General features: G+C 34.3%; 2 protein-coding genes across 5 annotated transcripts in view; both read left to right on the top strand.

Moving 5' to 3' along the window:
* Positions 1 to 23,531, top strand: part of CALCRL (calcitonin receptor like receptor) — a 102,068-nt gene that overhangs the window by 54,082 nt on the left and 24,455 nt on the right. For all 4 annotated transcript variants that reach the window (XM_027590246.2, XM_027590248.2, XM_027590247.2 and 1 more), the window contains 7 exons: positions 3,290 to 3,380; positions 3,568 to 3,651; positions 4,879 to 4,971; positions 8,247 to 8,382; positions 11,556 to 11,666; positions 11,762 to 11,874; positions 13,261 to 13,352. In XM_027590246.2, coding sequence (XP_027446047.1) covers positions 4,918 to 4,971; positions 8,247 to 8,382; positions 11,556 to 11,666; positions 11,762 to 11,874; positions 13,261 to 13,352 — 506 coding nt within the window. In that variant the 5' untranslated portion in view covers positions 3,290 to 3,380; positions 3,568 to 3,651; positions 4,879 to 4,917. The remainder of the gene's footprint in view (positions 1 to 3,289; positions 3,381 to 3,567; positions 3,652 to 4,878; positions 4,972 to 8,246; positions 8,383 to 11,555; positions 11,667 to 11,761; positions 11,875 to 13,260; positions 13,353 to 23,531) is intronic.
* Positions 20,260 to 20,845, top strand: LOC113920077 (ubiquitin-conjugating enzyme E2 N-like). The gene has a single exon (XM_027590249.2). The coding sequence runs from the start codon at positions 20,364 to 20,366 to the stop codon at positions 20,820 to 20,822; it is 459 nt and encodes a 152-aa protein (XP_027446050.2). The 5' UTR covers positions 20,260 to 20,363; the 3' UTR covers positions 20,823 to 20,845.

Genomic DNA, 23,531 nt, shown 5'->3' with positions numbered 1-23,531 from the left:
GGGAGAAGCAGACTCCCCACTGGGCAGAAAGCCCAATGTGGGGCTCGATCCCAGGACCCTGGGCTCATGACCTGAGCCGAAGGCAGACATCCAACCGACTGAACCACCCAGGCGCCCCACCTGGCATGTATTTCTTAAAGATTTTATTGGAAGTAAAGACAGTAATTTGTAAGAATAATTCTAGCAGAAAGACTTAGGATTTTGACAAAAAAAAAAAAAAGCAGTGAGGAGAAAATAAGAGGTAACTGGGATCTTGTACTTTGACATTTTTACTCAGTGGCACAATCTCTTCTACACAGTGTAGAATGACAGAAAGAAGTTTCCATTTGCCATCCAAGTGTGAAAAACTGAGTTTGGAGAAGAGTGCTTATTCCCTGTTTTGATTGAGAAATGTAGCATGAGACAAAGCATAAGAGACTCTTAATCATAGGAAACAAACTGAGGGTTGTTGGAGGGGATGGGGCCACTGGGTGATACATTATATGTTAATTAACTGAATTCAAATTACAAAAAAAGAAATGTAACATGTTGAATTTGCCACAAGGGAAAGGCATGTACTAAATAGAAAGTCCTCACTTTGCTCATACAAAAGTTCAGGACACTTCATGGTAAATGAGGTATGTATGGGAAATGCTTCTGTTAGCCCACTTTATAGTGACTGGATAAATAAGGGGAGAAGAGAATATGGCATAGGACCCATAGAAATCCAAGATACTTTGGAAATGGAGGAGTAGAAGTTAAAAGTTTTTTTTTTTCCTTAATCGTGGCGCAAACATATACTTTTAGTTTCAGGGTTAGGTAACAACTAAAACTAAGAACTGTTATAAAGAAAAACACATTAATGAAAAGTGTGTACAGGAATAATAAAATTTTGAGAAAATAAGAAGGAGGTTTGCAAGGCACTGCTATGCATTTACAGGATTTAGGTTTTTGTGTTCTGATAGTATTGATTAGGTCACACTGATTTATAATTTTTTTAATGCAGAATAAATCATGCTTTTACACTGAAGAAGGCAAAAAAGATTGGTTAAAAGTTTTGTTCTTGGAAATGTAGCTCTATGAAAAGTGTTTTGTGGTAGAGATCAATGGTTATTTTAGGAGATGAAACCAGAATGAGATTACATAAAGTCCTGAGTGACTAGGAAGCTATATTTCAAAAGTTCTTTGAGGTTTTACAACATTCTTCATCTTCAAAGTTCTTTCTGTGATGAAATAAATCATTTTTACTTTATGTTGGTGATTCTTTGCACAAGAAGAATGACGACTATTTAGAAATAAGCTACTTTTTTTATTCCATGTGTACCGTAAATAAAATTATTTTGTTTCTAGTAGTAGAACCAAATCTTCCACTTTGTATAATTTTGAAAAGTGAAAATAAAACAGTACTGATAGGATCCATGAGGCTAGCAGTTAGAGAAAATGCCAGTAACTATTATTAGTACCATTATGATTACAAATTCACTTAAGAGTTTAAATTAGAGCTTTCTTAGTTTTGAATAAGCCCTTTTCCTACTAAACAAACCTAAGGATACTCGGAAAAACCCACTGGCAGATTTAGTAATTTAACTTGACCCTTCATTGCGTATTTTATCTCTCCTTAGAATTATGGAAACTACTGTATCTCACAAGGCACCATGCAACTCATTTGTCAGTAAATAATTTAACAAGATCTGAAACAGATTTACAATGATTTACCTAACAGCTTTAGTCAGTTAATATCGAATGTATTTTAGCAAAGATAAATTTGGAATAAGCTAAATATAGAAAAGAGAACGACTTGCTGAATGAACATATTAGAGGGAGTATACAAAGAACCACCTCCATTATTGACCTTGAGAACATTTGGTGAAAGTGGCGATTCCTACCTAACTACCACTCACCACATGTGTCTGCTGGCAAGAAAATTGGATAGGTCCTTTTCCAGGTGGATGACTCAAATGACTTAGATCACCACCTGAAATGGTCATTGTTAGACTTCATGGAGAGTACAGGTGTCCACCAGGTGTTTCAAAAACTGCCACCCAAACTTGCTGCTGCATCCTTGATAAAACCAGGGCTATAGACCCGCCGCTTGATTAGGAGTGCTACAAGTTTACACAGTGCAAAAAACAACCTTGTTACTAGTAACACATTTTCCAGATCACTAAGAAATAGGGTAAAGCAGGAAGTTATAAAAGTGGAATTATTTGCATTGGTATTTAGTGAAATGAATAAAGTCTTCTTAAATTGCAGGTGCCAGGATAATCTAGTAAACACTAAAAGGTATTTCACTAACATACTTTTTGGAACTCTGATTTTAAAGCCTCTGATTAGATAAGCAACACAAACAACTGCTAGTGTTGGGTGAAATGTTTTTCAAATATACTGGGTTTGGCAAAACTCCAAACATGTTTTTGAAGGACTTTTCCCTTCAGTTTTTGAGCCCAGGTACATATTATAGTTAGTTTAATCCTGACTCATGTGTAAATCATCAAAGCATTGTTGCATAAAAAAACCTATCTGATTTCCAAATAGAATAATATTTCTTTACATTCTTATTTGTATATTTAGTACAAAGAAATGTGAACTACCAATGCTTTAAGTTTGGCTTAACCTTTATAAAGACTTCCAAAGTCAGTAAACTATTGTTTATTCAATACCCAAACAACCACAGAACTTGAAAAATAAATATTTTTCAGGACATTATTTTTTTAAGAAAGTAAAATTGCTGGTATAAGAACTTTTCTTTTCCAATTTTCATTGTCAGTGTAGATTACAACACTATCAAGCCTTCAAAGAGAAGAAAGGGCAGTTGTTTAATAGTTATGATTATTTTTTCTTGATTGTAAGTTTAAAATCCTAAAGTAGTTTATTGGTTTATTTTTTTTCATTCATTTACTCATTCATTTATACAGCCAATGTAAGTTAACTGCCAGTAACCAAAGATACATGGATCAATCAGATATGTTTTCTGGCTTTGAGAATGGATATGTGTAACTAAGACTATTAACACACTCAAAGACGTTATTTAAAAAAGTCATTTTAAGGAAAATTAAACTGTAGTTTAAAATTTCAATATCTTAACCATCTTGGATGAATGGAAATTAATTTAAGTTTCCCCAAATAATGGAAAACAACAAATATTTGTGAAAAAATTCAAGTATTGTAAGCAAAAGAGATTTTTAAAGATTGGAATAGCTTAATAAAAATATTTTAATAGTGGTATTTTCTTTGAAAATTTCAATTTACCATGGAAATTTTGTTGGCTCATTGAAATAACATTAAATTATTACCTCAATCAACATTTCAGGTCATGACCCTTGGATTTAAGAAATTCTTCAAGACAACGTCCAATATGATCCGAGGGAAAATGTGATTTGAGTCTGGAGACAATTGTGTATGTGAGTATTGGAAAATTAAATTTTCTCGTGGTAAAATGTAATAAAAACTAAAATATCAATGCATTAATTACTAAACTGCAAAAACTCTGATTCATTGTTTTCCTTCTGTTACATGTTCTTTAATATCTAAAATTAATACATTTTTTGTATTAATTTTACTGATTGTTTGGTTATATATATTTTTTAGATCAACTAATAATAAAAACCCAGTTGATACAAGAGAAAACATTATTTGAAGATTGCTACAGTTAAAAAGAAAAGCTGTGTCTGGGTGAGTCATTGGTGAGGGCAAGCAATGATACAGATTCTATGTTCTAGAAATTGGTGTGCTCTCGTTGCATGTAATAATAAAAATAATAAGTATAATATGTGGAAATGGCTTTTATAATTCTTTGCCCCTAATATTGGCCCTATAACAAAAATCATGACAACTTTCTTAACAAAATTAAATCTAAGTTCATAGTTTTCTGGCAAATATCTATTGATCGGATTTTTAAAATCTCCCTTGCCTTGAAAAATACTTCTTACACATTCAGTTAAGTAAATACATTATGACTATACCATGATAATTTATATCTCATAAAAATGCTGTCAGAGTAGGTTGCTCATTGGCCTTATAGTGAGTAAGCAAGTCCAGCAATGTTTGTCTCTAAGAATTAAGAAGTTAGGGGTATTGTTTTAGAGGCCATTTTCATTAGCTCAGAATTGTATCTACCTTCAGAAATATTTAACAGAAATACTTTATGTGGTATTGGCCATTTCCTGTAACTTTATTTTAATAACAGATGACTTAGGAAATCTCTTATCTCCTGATTAAATGATGAATTTTTATTAAATTATAAGGCCATTTTTATGACATATGGTTGTTGATTCTTAAGATACTGGCCTGAGAACAATTTTCCCCCTTAAATTATTGAAGAGTCAGAAAATTAAAAATGAGATTCATGTTTATAGGAAATAAAGGTGAGCTTTATAGGAAAATACACTATCAAAATTTGTGCTTGTATGTCCTTGTGAAGCTCTTTATTTTGATACTTTAATCATTTTATTCCAATTTTGGTAAAGGCAAAGAAAGCAAGATGTTTTCTTATTACTTAAAAATATATATGTAAGAAGCTTTCCTGTTTGTAAGACTAAAATGTATTTAGGCTCTTTAGTACTTTAAGCCATAATGCTCTTAACATTTTTTTAAAGATTTTATTTATTTATTTGAGAGAGAGAGAGAATACAAGCAGGGGGAGGGGCAGAAGGAGAGGGAGAAGCAAACTCCCGCTGAGAGGCTGGATCCCAGGACCTTGGGATCACGACCTGAGCCAAAGGCAGATGCTTAACTGACTGAGCCACCCAAGCATCCAATGTTCTTAACATTTGCAATACATAAAACTATTAATCAAATCCTTAAAGCAAAATTATTGTATAGTTTTTAAAAATTTACCATTGAGTACCATCTATATTTCATAAATATTGATTAATTATATTTATTTCATTTTCTTTGCAGTTTGATTTATATTGTATAGCATATTTCATTTTGGGTTCAATGATGGAGAAAAAGTGCATCCTGTATTTACGGCTAATCTTGCCTTTTTTTATGGTAAGCATAAATTCCTCTAATAAAACTCTCTATTTATGATTATTTGTTTTAACTTCCAATAAACCTATAATTAATAAGGGTTAATAACAACAGAATGACATGCAGTTATTTGATGCATAAATTAAGTACATTTTTAATCCACAAAGCAATATTTTATTACCTTTTAGCGTACACTTTCAGGTTTTAGTCAATGGGAGGCACTATAGGATGGTGAGGCAGTGGCAGTGGGGGTGGGATGACAGAGTGAGGAAGGTCAATGATAAAATGTAAAAGACACCAGAGAAAGGTAATTATCAGTTTGAAAGAAAAATGAAATGGCTCTGTATTGTAGTTATACCTAGTAGATTAAATATTTTCAGCCAGACCTGTTGATTCTGAGTTAGATCTATTTAAAAAGCAGATTCCAACCTGTTGGTTTTTCTCTCATTCTGCCAACTGATTGGTTTGTATTAATTGAAACCAAGCACTGTTTTAAATTAATTTCCTTACCCATTCATTCAAATAAGTATTAAGTGTCTGTTTTCTGACAGGCATTGATACTAAGCTTGGGGCAGGTGTGTCTGTGAGTGTGTGCACTCATGCATGCCCCTGCATGCACGTGCAGGGAATGTGAGGCTGAAGGTGGAAGGTAGACTAAGGATGAATACAAGCCTATTGCTGTACTGGAGGGGTCGTGTTCCTTATACATATCATGTTATCTTTATTTACAGATATATCTTGTTCACATTTTTCTCTGTCCCACATGAAAAGAGTGACGGTACTCTTATCTCATTATATGTATTAGAAACTGGGAGATGTAATCTCATCTAATTCTGTGCCAGCAAATAATCTTCCTGTGGTGTTTTCAAGCATAAAAAGATTCAAACAAAGAAACTCAAGAAAAATATAGAAAACCTAAATGGAAAAAAAAGCAAGACTACATTCCTGTCAGCATTTGTATTTGAAAACATTCTCCAGTCTAGGAGCAGTCCAAATCCTGAGCTTCTTAGATGTTATCTTAGGTAAATAGACTAGAATTCAAGAAGCAGGACTCCTGTTTCTACAGCTCGCTTCCTCCACTGAGCGTGCCAATGAGCTGCACCTGCCAACTCTGGTTGCCTGCAGGTAATTCTGTATCAGATTACCAATCTGAGTATTGTAATTTAAGGATTGTGACCATTTTTCTTGAATTCATCCAGACAGTGTGCAAATCTGAGTTTTTAAGAATAAAAATGATATTGGTTTTATGCAATTCTATAAACTTCCTGAGAACAGGAGAAAAATACTAATTTTCTTGATGCTGTAAATTTACATTTATTGCAGCACAACTGCTTCATAAATCTTTATTAGGAAATTAAAACTAATCAAAGAATGAGAGAGAGGGTGAATGTTAAATGGTGGGCAGGCTATAGTGAAATTGAGTGGTGCCACACACTGAGGGAATATTACTATTTAGACTTTATTAAATACAAGTTTGGGCTAGAGAACAGAGAATCAAGAATAAGGGGACAAGGGAAATACAAATCAAAACCACAATGAGATACCACCTTATACCAGTTAGAACGGCTAAAATGAACAAGACAGGAAATAACACATGTTGGCGAGGTTGTGGAGAAAGGGGAACCCTCTTACACTGTTGGTGGGAATGCAAGTTGGTGCAGCCACTTTGGAAAACAGTACGGAGGTTCCTCAAAAATTTAAAAACAGAGCTACCCTATGACCCAGCAATTGTACTCCTGGGTATTTACCCCAAAGGCACAGATGTAGTGAAAAGAAGGGGCACCTGCACCTCAATGTTCATGGCAGCAATGTCCGCAATAGCCAAACTGTAGAAGGAGCCAAGATGTCCTTCAGCAGAAAAATGGATAAAGAAGATGTGGTTCATATATACAATGGAATATGACTCAGCCATCAGAAAGGATGAATACCCACCATTTACATCAACGTGGATGGAAGGCAAGGGTATTATGCTGAGTGAAATAAGTCAGAGACAGACAATTATCATATGGTTTCACTCATATGTGGAATATAAGAAATAGCAGAGGATCATAGGGGAAGGGAGGGAAAACTGAATGGGAAGAAATCAGAGAGGGAGACAAACCATGAGAGACTTTTGACTTTGGGAAAGAAACTAAGGGTTGCTGGAGGGGAGGTGGGTGGCGGGGATAGGGCAACTGGGTGATGGTCATTAAGGAGGGCATATGATATGATGAGCACTGGGTGTTATATGCAACTAATGAATCAACACTACATCAAAAACTAAAGATGTACTTATATGTTGGCTAATTGAATTTAAATTTTAAAAAAAGAATAAGGGGACAAAATAAAAGAAAATTACTCCTTATGGAAAATAATAGAAATAATGGAAAAGTGAAGAAGAAATAAGGTTGAAGAGAGGTTATACAGCTTCGTGTTACAAAACAAACAAAAAGTCATATAGATATTAAAACTGAAGTGAAGCTTAAAATAGTGCTACTAAACTGGAAGATCATAAATATATAGCTTGTCCAAAAACATTTATTGATGTGCGTTCAATGAAAATTCCATTTACCCACACCATAAATGAATATTCTCAATATTGTGATTATCAAAATATGGTGATAAAAATGACGACAATTTTGAATATTTGCCATGCGTCAGATACTTCCCCTCTGTTATCTTGATACTATTTTACCCCATTTTACAATAAGAAAGCAGAGGATTAAATATCTTGCCTATATTCACAGAGCAGGTGAAAAAGTAGAGGTGGACTTTGAGTACAGCCCTGTGTGTATTCCAGAACACATGTCGAGCCAGCTCCCACAGACTTCTGAGAACTGTCTATAGACTACACTTCCCAGAGCTGCCATTGGCAGCTGTTTGGGGGCACTTGAAATTAAACATGGCGGGGATATTTATTTATTTATTTATTTATTTATTTATTTATTTATTTTTAAAGAAATTTATTTGTTTGACAGAGACAATGAGAGAGGGAACAGAAGCAGGGGGAGGGGCAGAGGGAGAAGCAGACTCCCCGCCGAGCAGGGAGCCCGATGCGGGGCTCAGTCCCAGGACCCTGGGATCATGACCCGAGCCGAAGGCAGACACTTAACCGACTGAGCCACCCACGTGCCCCCACGGTGGGGATATTTAAACCATGAAAATTGGCAAACACTTCAGATCAGGGATTTCCCCCACCAGAGCCAAATGACCATGTAGCATATCATTGCAGTGACTGTTTCCCACTGTGACAGAATGCCTCTGACGGACATTCTCACAATTCTGAAGTTGTTTCTTTTTTTTTTTTAATCCCTTAGATTCTTGACATAGCAGAATCAGAAGAGAACATTGAAGGCTTAAGTCAGTTGGGTGTCTATACTAGAAATAAAATCATGACGGCTCAATATGAATGTTACCAAAAAATTATGCAAGACCCTATTCAACAAACAGAAGGTAAACATGACTTCTTAATTTTAAATGCATTTGATATATTTTTAAAAGAAAACTACTCCATTACATCATTTATGGGTTCCTTAGGTCCATTACTAAAAATGGGTTAATGAGAGACGATGGACTCTGAAAAACAAACTGAGGGTTCTAGACGGGAGGAGGGTGGGGGGATGGGTTAGCCTGGTGATGGGTATTAAAGAGGGCGCATTCTGCGTGGAGCACTGGGTGTTATGCACAAACAATGAATCATGGAACACTACATCAAAAGCTAATGATGTAATGTATGGTGATTAACATAACAATAAAAAATTAAGAAAATAAAATACTTAAGATTATAAAAAAATGGGTTAGTTGTTAGCTTTCCTGACGTGTGCATTCTTAATTATATTTGAGCATTTTATGACATAACTTATCTTGCTTCTTTTAAAAAATTCTAATAAAGTATGTGTAACAGGAATATTTTTATTTTTTTTTTATTTTTTTTTTTTTTAAAGATTTTATTTATTTATTTATTCATGAGAGACAGAGGGAGAGAGAGAGAGAGAAGCAGAGGGAGAAGCAGGCTCCCAAGGAGCAGGGAGCCCGATGCGGGACTCGATCCCAGGACTCTGGGATCATGACCTGAGCCGAAGGCAGATGCTTAACCATCTGAGCCACCCAGGCGCCCAACAGGAATATTTTTAGTAACATTTTTTATGGTACAAAGATATTTAAAATATCAAATGTGTGTCTTGAATTAAATTGGTGGCTGTTGATCTTCAGTTTATGTAATTTGTATTTCTTTTTTTCACAAGCTGCTTGATAGGAGTTTGCACAACAAAATTATAATTTTTTTGTATAATGTGCTTTGCATAATACATTTAGTAGCAATGCTAATGAAGTCTAAGTGCTTCTGTTTCTATTAAGATATTCTTTAGATATTTTTGTAACATTACTGAGAGACTGCTAAATGCCAGATGTCTGCCTTGATTCTGAAGATACACAGATGAGTAGCACAATTAAAGTTGCCAGATTTAACAAAAGCAAAATCAAAAATCAAAACCAAAACCAGGCCCTGTATTTTATCTGGCAACACTAAAGACAGGGTATATCTTCAAAATAGAAAATGCAAAACTCACAACAAAACATAGCAAAATGTAAAGACTTGATATTTATAAATTATCAGTGGAAACAAAGATCCTAAAATTTTTGGAAAAATATTGGATGGTATAATATATAATGTTTCTTATATAAACAAAATGTTAAAAGTAGGGTATTATTAATATTTATAACGGACAAAATTAACTTGCTTGTGAGGAAAAAAGTGATTTTTCCACACTGGGCAACTTTTAGAATCTTAATGAACAATTCTTCTTAATGAAGAATCTACTGAACAATATAATGTGCTTATCTTTTGAGAAGTATTTACATATATCTATCCAAACATTTTTATTATGAGGAATTTATTCAGTTAAAAATATCTTTGAAATATACAGACAATGACAAACTATCTGATATTATGTCAATAGGGGCTAAATTATCAAGTACATGAATTGTATACAAATTCTGTGTTAATCCATCTGGCTTCTCACTTTATTCCATTAAAATCTAAGTGTTATAAGCTTAAAATGATTGAATTAAACCCTTCCAGATCATGTAGATATATGTAAAAATAGTCTTCAAATCTAATTGTCAAACAACAGGAATATCTTTATGAGATAATTTTGTGATAAAATAATTTTAGAATCACTGCATAATCAATCTTCCTGTTGGAGCCTCATAACAGACTTTATGATTTTAAATAATCTAGAAAGTCTTGCAATAAAGAATGTCGTTATTTTAACTTTGTGCTTCCCTAATTTTTTTTTTAAGATTTTATTTATTTATTTGACAGAGAGACACAGCGCAAGAGGGAACCCAAGCAGGAGGGTTGGGAGAGGGAGAAGCAGGCTTCCAATTGAGCAGGGAGCCCAATGTGGGGCTCGATCCCAGGACCCTGGGATCATGACCTGAGCCGAAGGCAGACGCTTAACTGACTGAGCCACCCAGGCACCCCGCAAATCTTTTCACCATAGAAACTCTTTTAATGGAATACCTATTCCTGTCTTGCTCAAATGCCATACAACACAGTTTGAAAGTTTCTGAACTTCCAATCTATCATACTGCCAGTGTTGTCATTAATTAGATAGAATCTTTTGGACCAGTGATAAGGACTTCTTTGAGATGCTTTCTATCAGGGAATTCTTCTCTGATAGGCCACAATATACATTTTATTTAGTAATATATGAATGCAGACTATTTAAGTAAGTGTTTGAAAAATCACAGGAGGAAAAAACTGAGATGATCTGAGTTCTTTTTTTAATTAGAATTATTTATAGTTTCAGGACAGTAGAATTTTCCTACTCCCATGAAGGTTAGATTGATTCTGAGATTGTGGCACAAATCTGTTATAAATAATAAACATCTCATACAACAGTCAGGCAGATGCTTGCCTGACAAGGTGGAAAATTATTTTCTTTGATTATAGACTGTTAAAACATTGGAACACTGGTCATTTTATTTCTCTATGCCTTTAAAAAAATTTATATTTTTTCATGTAAGAGAGGTACTTTCTCTTCAGGTTGGTAAAAGGAAACTGTGAGAATGTTAAACACTGTGTTTTGAAAAGTAAAGGAAGACAAGTAAGAGCTAGAATTTGGTAGAGGGGTTTAAATACCTGTTAGGGTCAATGTAGTGAAATGGGAAATGTTGGAGTGTCCATTTTTTTTCCAGAAAATACTAACACCTTGCCCTAAGAACACAATTCCTAAGATAACACATTTTCTAAGATAACACATTTTCTAAATTCCCATATTTTTTAAAAATTTTAAGCGTAGGGACACTAACTACTACCTTTATGGTTAAGGACAACCAGCAAAGACTGTTTGATTTATTGAATGAATGGCTACCTTTGAGAATTGAAATTAAAGTTAAACTTTTAAATATACTCTTATAGATATTTCTAAATTGAATTTTGCAGTTATTCCAATAATACTTGGTGAAAAATTTAAGTAATAGCTATAGCTTTTATAAGATGTCTTCATTTTCAGTCGGTGGTCTGTATTTCACGTCAGTATGAACCCACCAGTAAGACTTTACATCTTCAGGTATTATTACTAGAGGGACTAGTAATCACTGATGTTTACTCTCCCCTTCAGGCATTTACTGCAACAGAACCTGGGATGGGTGGTTATGCTGGAATGATGTTGCTGCGGGAACTGAGTCAATACAGCACTGCCCCGATTACTTTCAAGACTTCGACCCATCAGGTAAATGCAGAAATGTATATACAGATCTGCTTGATATTAAATAAACCCTAAGTTAACTAAGTTACCATTTTCTTCTTTCCTTTTTAATTTTAAAGAAAAAGTTACAAAGATCTGTGACCAAGATGGAAACTGGTTTAGACATCCAGAAAGCAACCGAACATGGACAAATTATACCCAGTGTAATGTTAACACACAGGAGAAAGTGAAGGTATGGAATACATATAAATGGAAATGTAATTGATACTCTTTAAAAAGTTAGTTGCTGATACGGTATTGGAGAAAATTTGCAAGAATAGTGTTCTATTCTATTGTAAAGTCTTTTCATAATATACTTTGAGAAAAACAACAGAGAAAAATCTTTGTGGAAATAATCATTCATTCTGTCATGACGTTGAGGAAGCAATCGTGTTAGGTAATACTGTATTTACAAGTCAATGTGTCAGTATTGGAGTTTCAAATTTCCCAAAGAAAACATACTTTAAAAGTATAAGAAAAGGGAACATTTCATTGGTATTGGAATTTTGAGAACTAAGTTCAGGAATTGTGCTCAAGTAAACAAGGGAAGCCCAGCAGGGTTTAAATAGCTCTCTCTGTCCCTCAACAGAAGGCTGTCCTTCCGACTGGCTGCTAGGTTATTCTTGCTCACATTCCCACTTTTAGACCATACATTAAAGTCAAGGTTAGTCACAGTTTGTCACAACAATTAAGCTTTTATAGAAAGTTCCTGCATATGTTTGCACATGAGGGACACAGAAGAAGTTTGTCAGTGATTGAAACTGAGTCCTGAAATCTGATTTCCACTTCCTGCTCTTTACCAGCTAGATGCCCGCAGGCAAGCTATAACCCCTCTCTGCCTCAGTTCCCTTGTGTATAAAATGAAGATAACAATAAACCCACTCTCAAGGTTTTCATAGGGATTGACTTAATACAAGAGAAAACCTTAGAAAACTACAGGCATAGAATAAGCACTTGATAACTGTCAGCTATCATTATAATTATAAATCATGTATTCTTTGCTTATTCAGAGAAAGGTTTAAAGAGAATTATAAAAATACACAATAAAATAAGTTACAAATAGATGGAATACAGAAAAATAAAAAATCAAAGCAGATCAGAGACTCCTATAATTACTATATTGAGATTTGTCTTAGAGTTTCAAATTGTCAAGGGAAAAAGAAAAACCCAGTAGGAAAGAAAGCCTTATCTAAAGAAAACACACAAAAATAATTACATAGCATTTGATTTAATGTGCACAAAGTGATAGAGTGAAAATTGTCGATATCTTCCAAAACATAAAATGCTAGTTTCATATATTACACAACCTAGATCAATAAAATTATTCCTTCCTATCATATGACTTCTAATTTCTTAAATAAAAAGGGCATACAATTTATAAATTTTGCTGTCACTTGATAAATTTGCATATACTCTTCATTCCAGATGTATTCAAATATCTAATGCAAGCTAAATGGTAAGGCTATCAGAGCACATATTTTTAAAAATACAGTTTATTCTATTGATTTGAGCTTATACAGATGGAGGATTATATTACTGATATGAGCCTTACTTGTTTTTTTATCCACACAAATTGTAGACTGCACTGAATTTGTTCTACCTGACTATAATTGGACATGGATTATCTATTGCTTCACTGCTTATCTCGCTTGGCATATTCTTTTATTTCAAGTAAGTACATGTAAAATATTTTTTAATTTACAAGTTGTCATTGGTGAATGCAGTGCCATGTGCGTGTTTATGTCATGTGCTGATAAAATATATGAAATATAGATGACATAACATTTAAAATAAATTGGATGTTTAAAATAATTTGAAATATATTGAACTTATCTTGACTTTGTAAAATATATAGAGCAGAGATTGGTGAAAATCTGAAACTCAACTTTACAAAATTAGTAGACATATAAAAACAAAGTCATGTGTGAGAAGAGAGCCAAAATCATTATGTAAATCCATCTGTATTTGTTTTAGAAACTGTCAAATATTATAGGCTTTCTTAATTGAATTTTCAACTTCTAGGTCAATTTTTGTGCCAGTATACATGGTACATTACAGAAACTGGTATTTTGTGTGAATAATGGCAATGGAATTTGATATATATTATTAAATCTAATAATGTAAATATATTATGGTTAGATTACTTTTCCTTGTTTGGGAGGTCATCACTAATATAGTTAACTTATATTTTGAATTTTACTTGAAATATACTTCCTTTTTTTGGGAGGGAGAGTCAACTCCAATTTCTTGATTTAACCAATCAACAAGTGATGTTTTAAATTAATGGGAAGGAAATTCCAAAACGTGCATACAATATTTTACTCATTAACATGGTTTTCATAATTTTGATCACCACCAATAATTATAGAATGCAGTGTGAAGAGTGAGTAGCTGTACATTGTATCTTCATTACGATTGTCATTATCTCCCTCCTCTTCCTCTGCCTCCTCTTTCTTCTTCAACAATTGTCTTGGAACATTAGCAGCTTCAGAATCAGCTAGAGTAGTAGTACATCACAATAATCCAAACCCAGAAATTATCAGGCAGCTGGATGTTAGATACATATGTAACTAGAGAACCAGCTTTGGCCCACAGTCCATCAGATATTCAGAGTATATAGAATAATATATGAACCAAACAACGATTGTCTCTCATGGCTTCAAAATCACAGGATCTAGAGATTGCATCAGAATTGCTGTTTTTGGAAACCTGTGCCTTTTTAAACATCTTCAAGATCAGTTACTTTGAGGAATCCACATAAATACTTTTTAATGGCACTTTTGATTTATAACATTATCTAGGCACCATTAGAAAGTGACTTTAAAAAACTCCCCTCTGAATAAAGCTAATTAAGCATTTGTATACATTTTTATATTTGACATGTTTTCTTTAGTAAATTATGTAAAAATGTATCAAAGTCAGTTGAAAAGAATTTTTATCCTAAAATATGGAAAACATTTCTTAAGGAATTAAATTTACTGTACTATATTTTACAACAAGTTATCAAAAGTTTCTTGCTCAAAACAAATTGCCAGTTCTCAGTCAATGCCTTTATAATTAGTTATGTCATATCAGTTGCTTATATATAACTTAATAAAACTTCATGACTTTACTCTTAAATATATTCTCTCCTTACACAAGATTTTTAAATGAATACTGTCTCTGGAGTAGGAAAAACTTTATTATGATTGTATAATAGATTAAAAATATCTGTTCTAAAAAATAGAAAATAAACCATTTTCCAAAGTAATAATTTTTATTTATTTATTTCTTAATTTTTTAAAAGATTTCAATTATTTATTTGAGAGAGAGAGTGAGACAGAGAGAAGAGAGGAAGAAAGCATGAGAAGGGGGAGGGGCAGAGGGAGAGGGAGAAGCAGACTCCCAGCTGAGCAGGGAGCCCACAGGATTCTGGGGTCATGACCTGAGCTGAAGGGAGATGCTTAACCGACTGAGCCACTCAGGCACCCAAAGTGAAAATTTTTAAATAAAGTCCTCTGGTCCACAGTGATATATAATTTATGCTAATTGACAAAGTGAAGCAATGTTGCTGATGCTAACAAACTTATTGGTAAAATAGGGCAATGAAAATTAGTTAATATTTAGTGACTTAAAAACACAAAATGAAATTAAAATTTCAAGTCTCATTTAGTATAATAAAATGACTAAACAGTTTCACAAGGATATAGTTCATTTCTTGTCTTATTCATGAAGACAGAATCTTTACAATTTAAAAATACAAAATTGTCTAAATTTGAAAATAGAACTCTCTTGGCTCTTAGAACTAAATAATGCAATTAACTGTCATTAAATTTATGCAGTACTCCTAGAACTCAGATTTTTAGTTCATGAAAATTACGTATCTACTGCACTGTACATACCATACAAAAACACAGAGAGAATGAATTTATTTATTTATTTATTTATTTTTAAGATTTTATTTATTTATTTTATTTGAGAGCGAGAATGAGAGAGAGCGAGAGAGCATGAGAGGGGGGAGGGTCAAAGGGAGAAGCAGACTCCCTGCTGAGCAGGGAGCCCGATGCAGGACTCGATCCCGGGACTCCGGGATCATGACCTGAGCCGAAGGCAGTTGCTTAACCAACTGAACTACCCAGGCGCCCCAGAGAGAATGAATTTAAATGTAACTATTAGCTAAGTTTCTTTTTTCTTAGCGTGAAAATTCTTACAACTATGACTGAATATAAAGATCAGCCTCTATCCTAAAGGCATAAAATAGAAATAATAAGAGTTGTTTAATTCTATTTCACAAATCTTGGGGAAAAGTTACAAGTTTTAACTATTTCTAACCTCAGGAAAAAGACTTAATTAAAAACAAACTATAATCTTGAGAAACAAGACTTGTCCTTAAATTTGCAATACTTTTTAAAAAATCAAAAACAATTTAAGCATGTTACTTAAATAAGGAAAAGAAATATATACACCTGTAATTTTAAGATCTATTCAGCACCTGTAACTTTAATATCCTATTGAGCAATTTCTTACATTTTTGCAGTTTAGTTCATATTCATTTGTTTTTACTGTTTTGTTATATATAAAGTGTGTTAACTATTTTTATAATTTAGTATTATATAACTCTTTCCATGTACCTAAAGAGTTTTTAAAACTCTTTAGCTTATTATTTAGTCATTTAATTTGCTAAATAATATTGCATTTAGTAAGTCGACAAAGGTTTATTAAATTATTCCTCTATTTTTGAGCACAAATATTACTTTCAATTTTTCCAATTAATAAAAAAACACTGCAATGGACCTTTTTAGACATAACTTTTCCCATATTTCACACTATTTTTTAGGCTATGGGCCTAGTCTCCTAGGCTCCCAAGTCTCTGGGATTTCTTGGTCAAAGGGTATATATCTTTTTATGGCTCTTGAAATACATCATCCTTTTTTATTATGTTATGTTAATCACCATACATTACATCATTAGTTTTTGATGTAGTGTTCCATGCTTCATTGTTTGCGTATAACACCCAGTGCTCCACGCAGTACGTGCCCTCTTTAATACCCATCACCAGGCTAACCCATCCCCCCACCCCCTCCCCTCTAGAACCCTCAGTTTGTTTCTCAGAGTCTATAGTCTCTCATGGTTGGTCTCCCCCTCCGATTTCCACCCCCTTCATTTTTCCCTTCCTGCTATCTTCTTTTTTAACATATAATGTATTATTTGTTTCAGGGGTACAGGTCTGTGATTCAACAGTCTTACACAATTCACAGCGCTCACCATAGTACATACCCTCCCCAGTGTCTATCACCCAGCCTCCCCATCCCTCCCACCCCCCACCACTCCAGCAACCCTCAGTTTGTTCCCTGAGATTAAGAATTCCTCACATCAGTGAGGTCATATGATACATGTCTTTCTCTGACTGACTTATTTCGCTCAGCATAATGCCCTCCAGTTCCAGCCATGTCGTTGCAAACGGCATTCCTTCTGATGGCTGCACAATGTCCACAATAGTCAAACCATGGAAAGAGCCAAGATGTCCATCAACAGATGAGTGGATAAAGAAGATGTGTTATTTATATACAATATGGAATATTATGCAGCCATGAAATACATCATCTTAAAAGCATCTCAAAGTCAACATGTCTGAAACAAATCCATAGCATGTACCTCCTCCTAAGCAAAGCAGTTTTTCTTCCAGAGTGACCCATCTTTGAGAATACTACCACCAGCCATCTAGTTGAATTAGGAGCAATCTGTGGCATCGTCTCAATTTTCTTCCCTGTCCTTCTTCCTCAGACTCGGTGGATTTAGCCTTGCAACAGCCCTCCAATCTATGCAATTTTTTTTCATTTCTACTGCCACCACCGTCACCCTTGTGTTATCTAGCCTCAGTAAATCCCCTTCACCACCTTCATTCAATTCTAAACAATGCAGCCAGAATATTTTCAAAGCTTTAGATGAAATACAGATGTGATTTTGTCATCCTTTGCTTTAAAAATCTTAAACTTTCTACTGTAATTTATATAAAATCAAAATCATTAATGTATCCTATAATTGAATATCTTGCCTATCCTCCCACCCCAGCCTATTTAAATGTATTCAACTTTCAGATCTAAACTGTAGCATCAGTTCCTCAGTGAAATCTTCCCAAATTCCTTATTGTAGCATTACTAAAACGCAACTAGTTACAGTGGACGTGGAGTACATTTTTAATTACCATTTTAGAGGAGACCGACCACCTATCACTGTAGATTTAAAACTAATACAACTGAGACCCTTTAGATTAAATAATCGCTTTTTATTTTCCACGTAACAAGTGAAAATGTGCAAGCACATTAAATATCTGAATGACATGAAGTTAAGCAGCATAGCAATTACATTGCATGCCAAAATCAGAAGTCAAAAAGAGAATAATAGTCCCCTAGTATACAAAGTCCTAGGGTTGCAAACAAGTTTGAATTTAGCAAGGATGTAAATAAAGTCCCGCACTAATTCTATAAAGTCAGATGTAAAATTAACAAAGCTTCTTCGTGAAAGAATCTGTGACTTAACTGAGCAAATGCTTGCTGTGAACTAATGAGGCAGCAGTGGGACTGCCTAGTGAAAACAATGCTACAAGCCAGAATATACCAGTAAATGCAAAGTATTAAATTCCAAATCTCTAATCAGACCAGTCCTTTACTCTGTCACTATGGACTGACTTTGTAAGAGGAAAAGAGGATGTTAAAAGATTTGGCTTATCACAACAGTGAAGCAATTGAAGAAAATAATGTCTGATCACAGAGTCAAGGTACCAAAAATGTTAAGCCAGAAAAAGACAAAATATAGGGGCACAATAGATGACTTCAGGAATCCAAATGACTGTAATTGGGAATAGAATTTATATAATAACATAAAAAAAATGGCTCAATTAAAAAAATATAAACAATTCTGACAGCTAAACAAAACAGAATGAACCACCAATTGACCAACTGACCTTCCTGTCACTCAAGACAGAAATTAGATGTCAATTTATCATGAATTTTGAAATGGGGGATTCCCATACTGGGTTAGTTCATAGCTAGTCCTAATGTTCTGTAATGCTATTTCCAGACCCAAGTCTATGAATGAGCAGTAATTTAGTAAAGAGGATTAGAATGAAAGAATTAATATTTTTTATTAAATCAAAATACATAATTTCAGTATCAGGGAAGTTAGCATTTGTGAAAGTATTTTGCAAGCTAAGAGCAATCTACACAGAAAAACTTTATTATTGATTAGAAATTTCAAGAATATCTGGTTCAGTATTTTTATACCTGTATTTAGGTATGTTTTATTTAAAAATGCAAAAACTATTCAATCAATACAAGTAATTTTAATTTTTACTTGAAGTCTTAAAATTTAAAACTTCAGAATCTATTTTCTCTATGAAAAAACATTTTTTTAAATTGCAATTATGTACATATATGCAAAGTACTTTAGCTTTAAAGATAGAATCTAGACTCATACCTCATTTTATTTTATTATTTTATTATTATTAATTTTTAAAAAGATTTTTATTTATTTATTTTAGAAAGAGACAGTGTGAGTGGGGAGAGGAGTGGAAGGGGAGGGAGTGGGTTGGGGAAAGAATCTCAAGCAGACTCTATGCTGAGTGCAAAGCCCTCCACTGGGCTCCATTCCACAACCCCAAATCATGACCTGAGTCAACACCCAGTCAGATCCTCAACTGACTGAGGCACCCAGGCCCCCACATACTTCATTTTAAAAGAGAAGCTAGAAATTTCTTGTTGCCCCAAATATCGTCCTCATATTTCAATATAAATAGGCCTTCTCTTTTTCAGAAAGAAAGCGAGTTTTTTAATTGAGATTACTATATGCAATAAATCCATGTATCTATTATTTGCTAAAATTTCCATGCTTTTATAAATGATATCTAGCATGCTACATGGGCAAAACCTTGTTAAAGCAAATGAGTGTCTTGCCAATATATGGAATTTGACCTTTACGTTAAAGAAAAATTAAGGTTTTCAATTAATTACATTGCTTACACTTAAACTTTATGCAGAAAGTACAATTAACTGTTCATTCTCTAGTGAACTTAAAAAAATCTTTAATGGTGATTTACCATGAGAAACGTTAGTGGATAGTGTCATACAGTAATTAAAACTGTAGGATATATTCAAGTCTTGCCATCACCACTTACTAATAGTGTGGATTTAGCTTGATTTTGCTTTTCAATAAGCCTCAGTTTCCTTATAACGAGTCATAATGTTGTTTAAAATATTGGGCAAAGAAGACTTACATAGTACCTGGCATATAGCAATCTCTCAATAAAGGGTAAGAAAGAGGTTCTACTTGTGTCATACAGTCCATCTATAGATGGACTGTATCCATCATGTAGGCACAGAGACTGCGCCCACTATCTCGTCATCTAACATTACCCCTATCTAATAGTAATACAAAGTGGAAAAAAAGAAGCTGTGGTGGTACAACGAGCTACGGGAAGACAGAGGAAGGAAAGACTCATTCTGACTTAGAATCATAAGATTCTTAAAGCGATAATCTCACTGAAACAAGGGTTAAATGATGTGTAAAATTTCAATAGGTAAAAATTGTAAGCCACAACCAGGGGCGCGGCAACGTCCCCCGGAAGTGGAGCCCTGGACTTCCACTCGTGCGTGAGGCGAGCGGAGCCGGAGTCGAGACCAGAGGCCGAACTCGGGATCTGACAAGATGGTTGGGCTGCCCCGCAGGATTATCAAGGAAACCCAGCGTTTGCTGGCAGAACCAGCTCCTGGCATTAAAGCAGAACCAGATGAGAGCAACGCCCGTTATTTTCATGTGGTCATTGCTGGCCCCCAGGATTCCCCCTTTGAGGGAGGGACTTTTAAGCTTGAACTATTCCTACCAGAAGAATACCCGATGGCAGCCCCTAAAGTACGTTTCATGACCAAAATTTATCATCCTAATGTAGACAAGTTGGGAAGAATATGTTTAGATATTTTGAAAGATAAGTGGTCCCCAGCACTGCAGATCCGCACAGTTCTGCTATCGATCCAGGCTTTGTTAAGTGCTCCCAATCCAGATGATCCATTAGCAAATGATGTAGCGGAGCAGTGGAAGACCAACGAAGCCCAAGCCATAGAAACAGCTAGAGCATGGACTAGGCTATATGCCATGAATAATATTTAAAATCGATCTGATCATCAAGTTCTCCTGTTTTCCTGTTCTGCCAAGACTTCTTCCTTTTTTGTTTGCATTTAATGGACACAGTCTTAGAAACATGACAGAATAAAAGCTCAGACATTTTCAGTCCTTTGGTGATTAAATGCACATTAGCAAACCTATGTCTTGTCCTGATTCACTGTTGTAAAGCATGAGGAGAGGCTAGAAGTACCATCTGGATTGTTGTGAAACGTTTACAAGCAGTGGCCCTTCTCTGCTTTTATTCATTTCCCCATCATGGTTTGAGTATAAAGCACTGTGAATGAAGGTAGTTGTCAGGGTTGGCTGCAGGGGTGTGGGTGTTTTTCTTTATTACCTTTTTTGAGGGGGAGAGGTAGTTTTATTTTAATTTTTTTGGCTCCTTTCCCCCTTTTTATGGTGATCTAATTGCATTGGTTAAAAGCAGCTAACCAGTTCTTTAGAATATGCTCTCTAGCCAAGTCTAACTTTATTGTTAGACAAGCTTGATTGTTTGAACCAAAATGGGAACATTAAACAAACATCACAGCCCTCACTAATAACATTGTGACTTGCTGTCAAGTGTAGAATCCTTCCTTCAAGAAAAAGCTGTGACCATTTTGTATGGCTTGTCTGGAAACTTCTGTAAATCTTATGTTTTAGTAAAATATTTTTTGTTATTCTAAAAAAAAAAAATTGTAAGCCACAACCAATGAAGAGATTACCTAGTCCAATACCTAATTCTCTTTATGTTCTAAGTAATTAAGTTATCCACACTTCCTCTCAATCTGTGTTCTTTCTGCTTGGTTTAGTAATTTTATTTGACTTCAATTGTCATTTAAAAATGGAGCACTTGAACAGAAAGAAGTAAAACTACAAATTAATTTTTTTAATTATACATTCTCAGGCTTTATGTAAAACATGAAAAACCCTCTTCAAGTTAAGACCCAGGTATAGCATTCGAAATCCTTTTTATATGTCTAGACATCCTGACTCACAGAGAGTACTTAAGAGTATGTTCTCTAGACAGGCACCTTTGGTCTCAGGTACCACCTCTGTCATTCACCTGCTCTGAGGCAACTTCTTTTGTTTCTGTAATCCTCAATTTCACATTTTATTCTATCAATATCTATATCATAGATTTGGCATAAGGACTAACATAGTATATATTCAGTGTTAAGTGGAGTGTTTAATTTGGAAACGTTGTCTATTATTGGCCTAGTTATCACTTTTTCTTATTAGTCCATTAAAATATTTTTATATAAACATTTAGCCCTGATAGGCACACTATATCAGTAAGCACTTTAAAAACAAAATTAAAGAGGGGCGCCTGGGTGGCTCTGTCGTTAAGCATCTGTCTTCAGCTCAGGTCATGATTCGAGTGTCCTGGAATTGAGCCCGGCATTGGACTCCCTGCTCCGCGGGGAGCCTGCTTGTCCCTCTGCCCCTCCCCCTGCTTGTGTTCCCTCTCTCGCTGTGTCTCTCTCTGTCAGATAAATAAATAAAATCTTTAAAAAAAATTTTTTAAACAAAATTAAAGAACACAATTTTTAGTTTTGTATCTATCAAATGTATAAAGAAATTGTTTTAATGTTCAGGTAGAAAAATAAGTAAACAGTGAATGAAAAATTTTATAAACAAATTAGTAGTATAATTATATCAGAAAAAAATTATGCTTAAGTAAATTAGTCAAAAATAATAAAACTTTTTATGCCCACAAGATACCATCTAGCTTACTCAGTACTTGAAACCATATTAAAGAATTTGTAGCCTTTGATTTTAAGACACTTCTACTATATACTCCTAAAACCACCTACCAAAACAGTAAAAGCCACCATCTCCTAAAAACAACCACCCACTGAACAGCAAGTAATGGAAAGAACATCACAAAGTTAGTTCCGGAGAGCACAAATCGTCTCTGCTTTTTTTTTTTTTTAACACATTCCAGGGCTTAGGATAAGGCCTTGCTCATAGTAGGCACTTAAGATATTTTTGAGGAATGGAAGACATGAAGTGATTTGGAAGCTTATTTCTAAGACTGACTTTCCCATGACTTATCTATGACCTTGGACAAGTCCCTTGAGTTTATCCATTCTTTGTTGTCTCCATCAACAAAGAAAGGCATTCGAGTAAGACTCCTTAAAATTCTAATTAGTAGGAGAATCTGTATAAAACAATATAGGATCCTCTGTAGGCAGATTGAGGGTAGACCAAGACCACCTCAGAAAAAAGTGAATTGAATGGTTAATAAAGCACATTCAAATAGTCCAGAGCACTGGAAATTTTAGCTTTCTTCCCACCAACCTGGAAACATCCTATAAGAGTTGATGTTTTACACGAAATCATCGTGTATTGAAAAGCTACCAATATCTTTTTTTCTGCTTCTTACCCCAGTTCCCCATACTGTAGTCACTCTTGCTTAGTCTTCGGTAGAGGTAACATTTTTTTGTTTTCTGTTAATTCAGGGTTACTGACCCATCCTAATAAAAGCCAAGAACCAAACAAAAAAGTTGATTTAGGGTGCTGTTTGTTATTTTTATTTAGAGAGAAAAAAGAAAAAGTCTCCTACTCATCCATGCTTTAAATTAGAAACAGAGAACTCAGAACACTATTTACCAGATATACTTCAGTTTTATATTAGAGCCAATTAAAGGAAAGAATCAGAGTGGGAGATAAAAAGAAAGGGAACTGAAAGGGAGGGGAACAGAGAGACAGAGC

This window comes from Zalophus californianus, chromosome 3 (assembly GCF_009762305.2).
Source record: "Zalophus californianus isolate mZalCal1 chromosome 3, mZalCal1.pri.v2, whole genome shotgun sequence".
Taxonomy (NCBI): Eukaryota; Metazoa; Chordata; class Mammalia; order Carnivora; family Otariidae; genus Zalophus; species Zalophus californianus.
The sequence above is the reverse complement of the archived record's forward strand: the minus strand, read 5'-3'. Positions and strand labels throughout refer to the sequence as shown.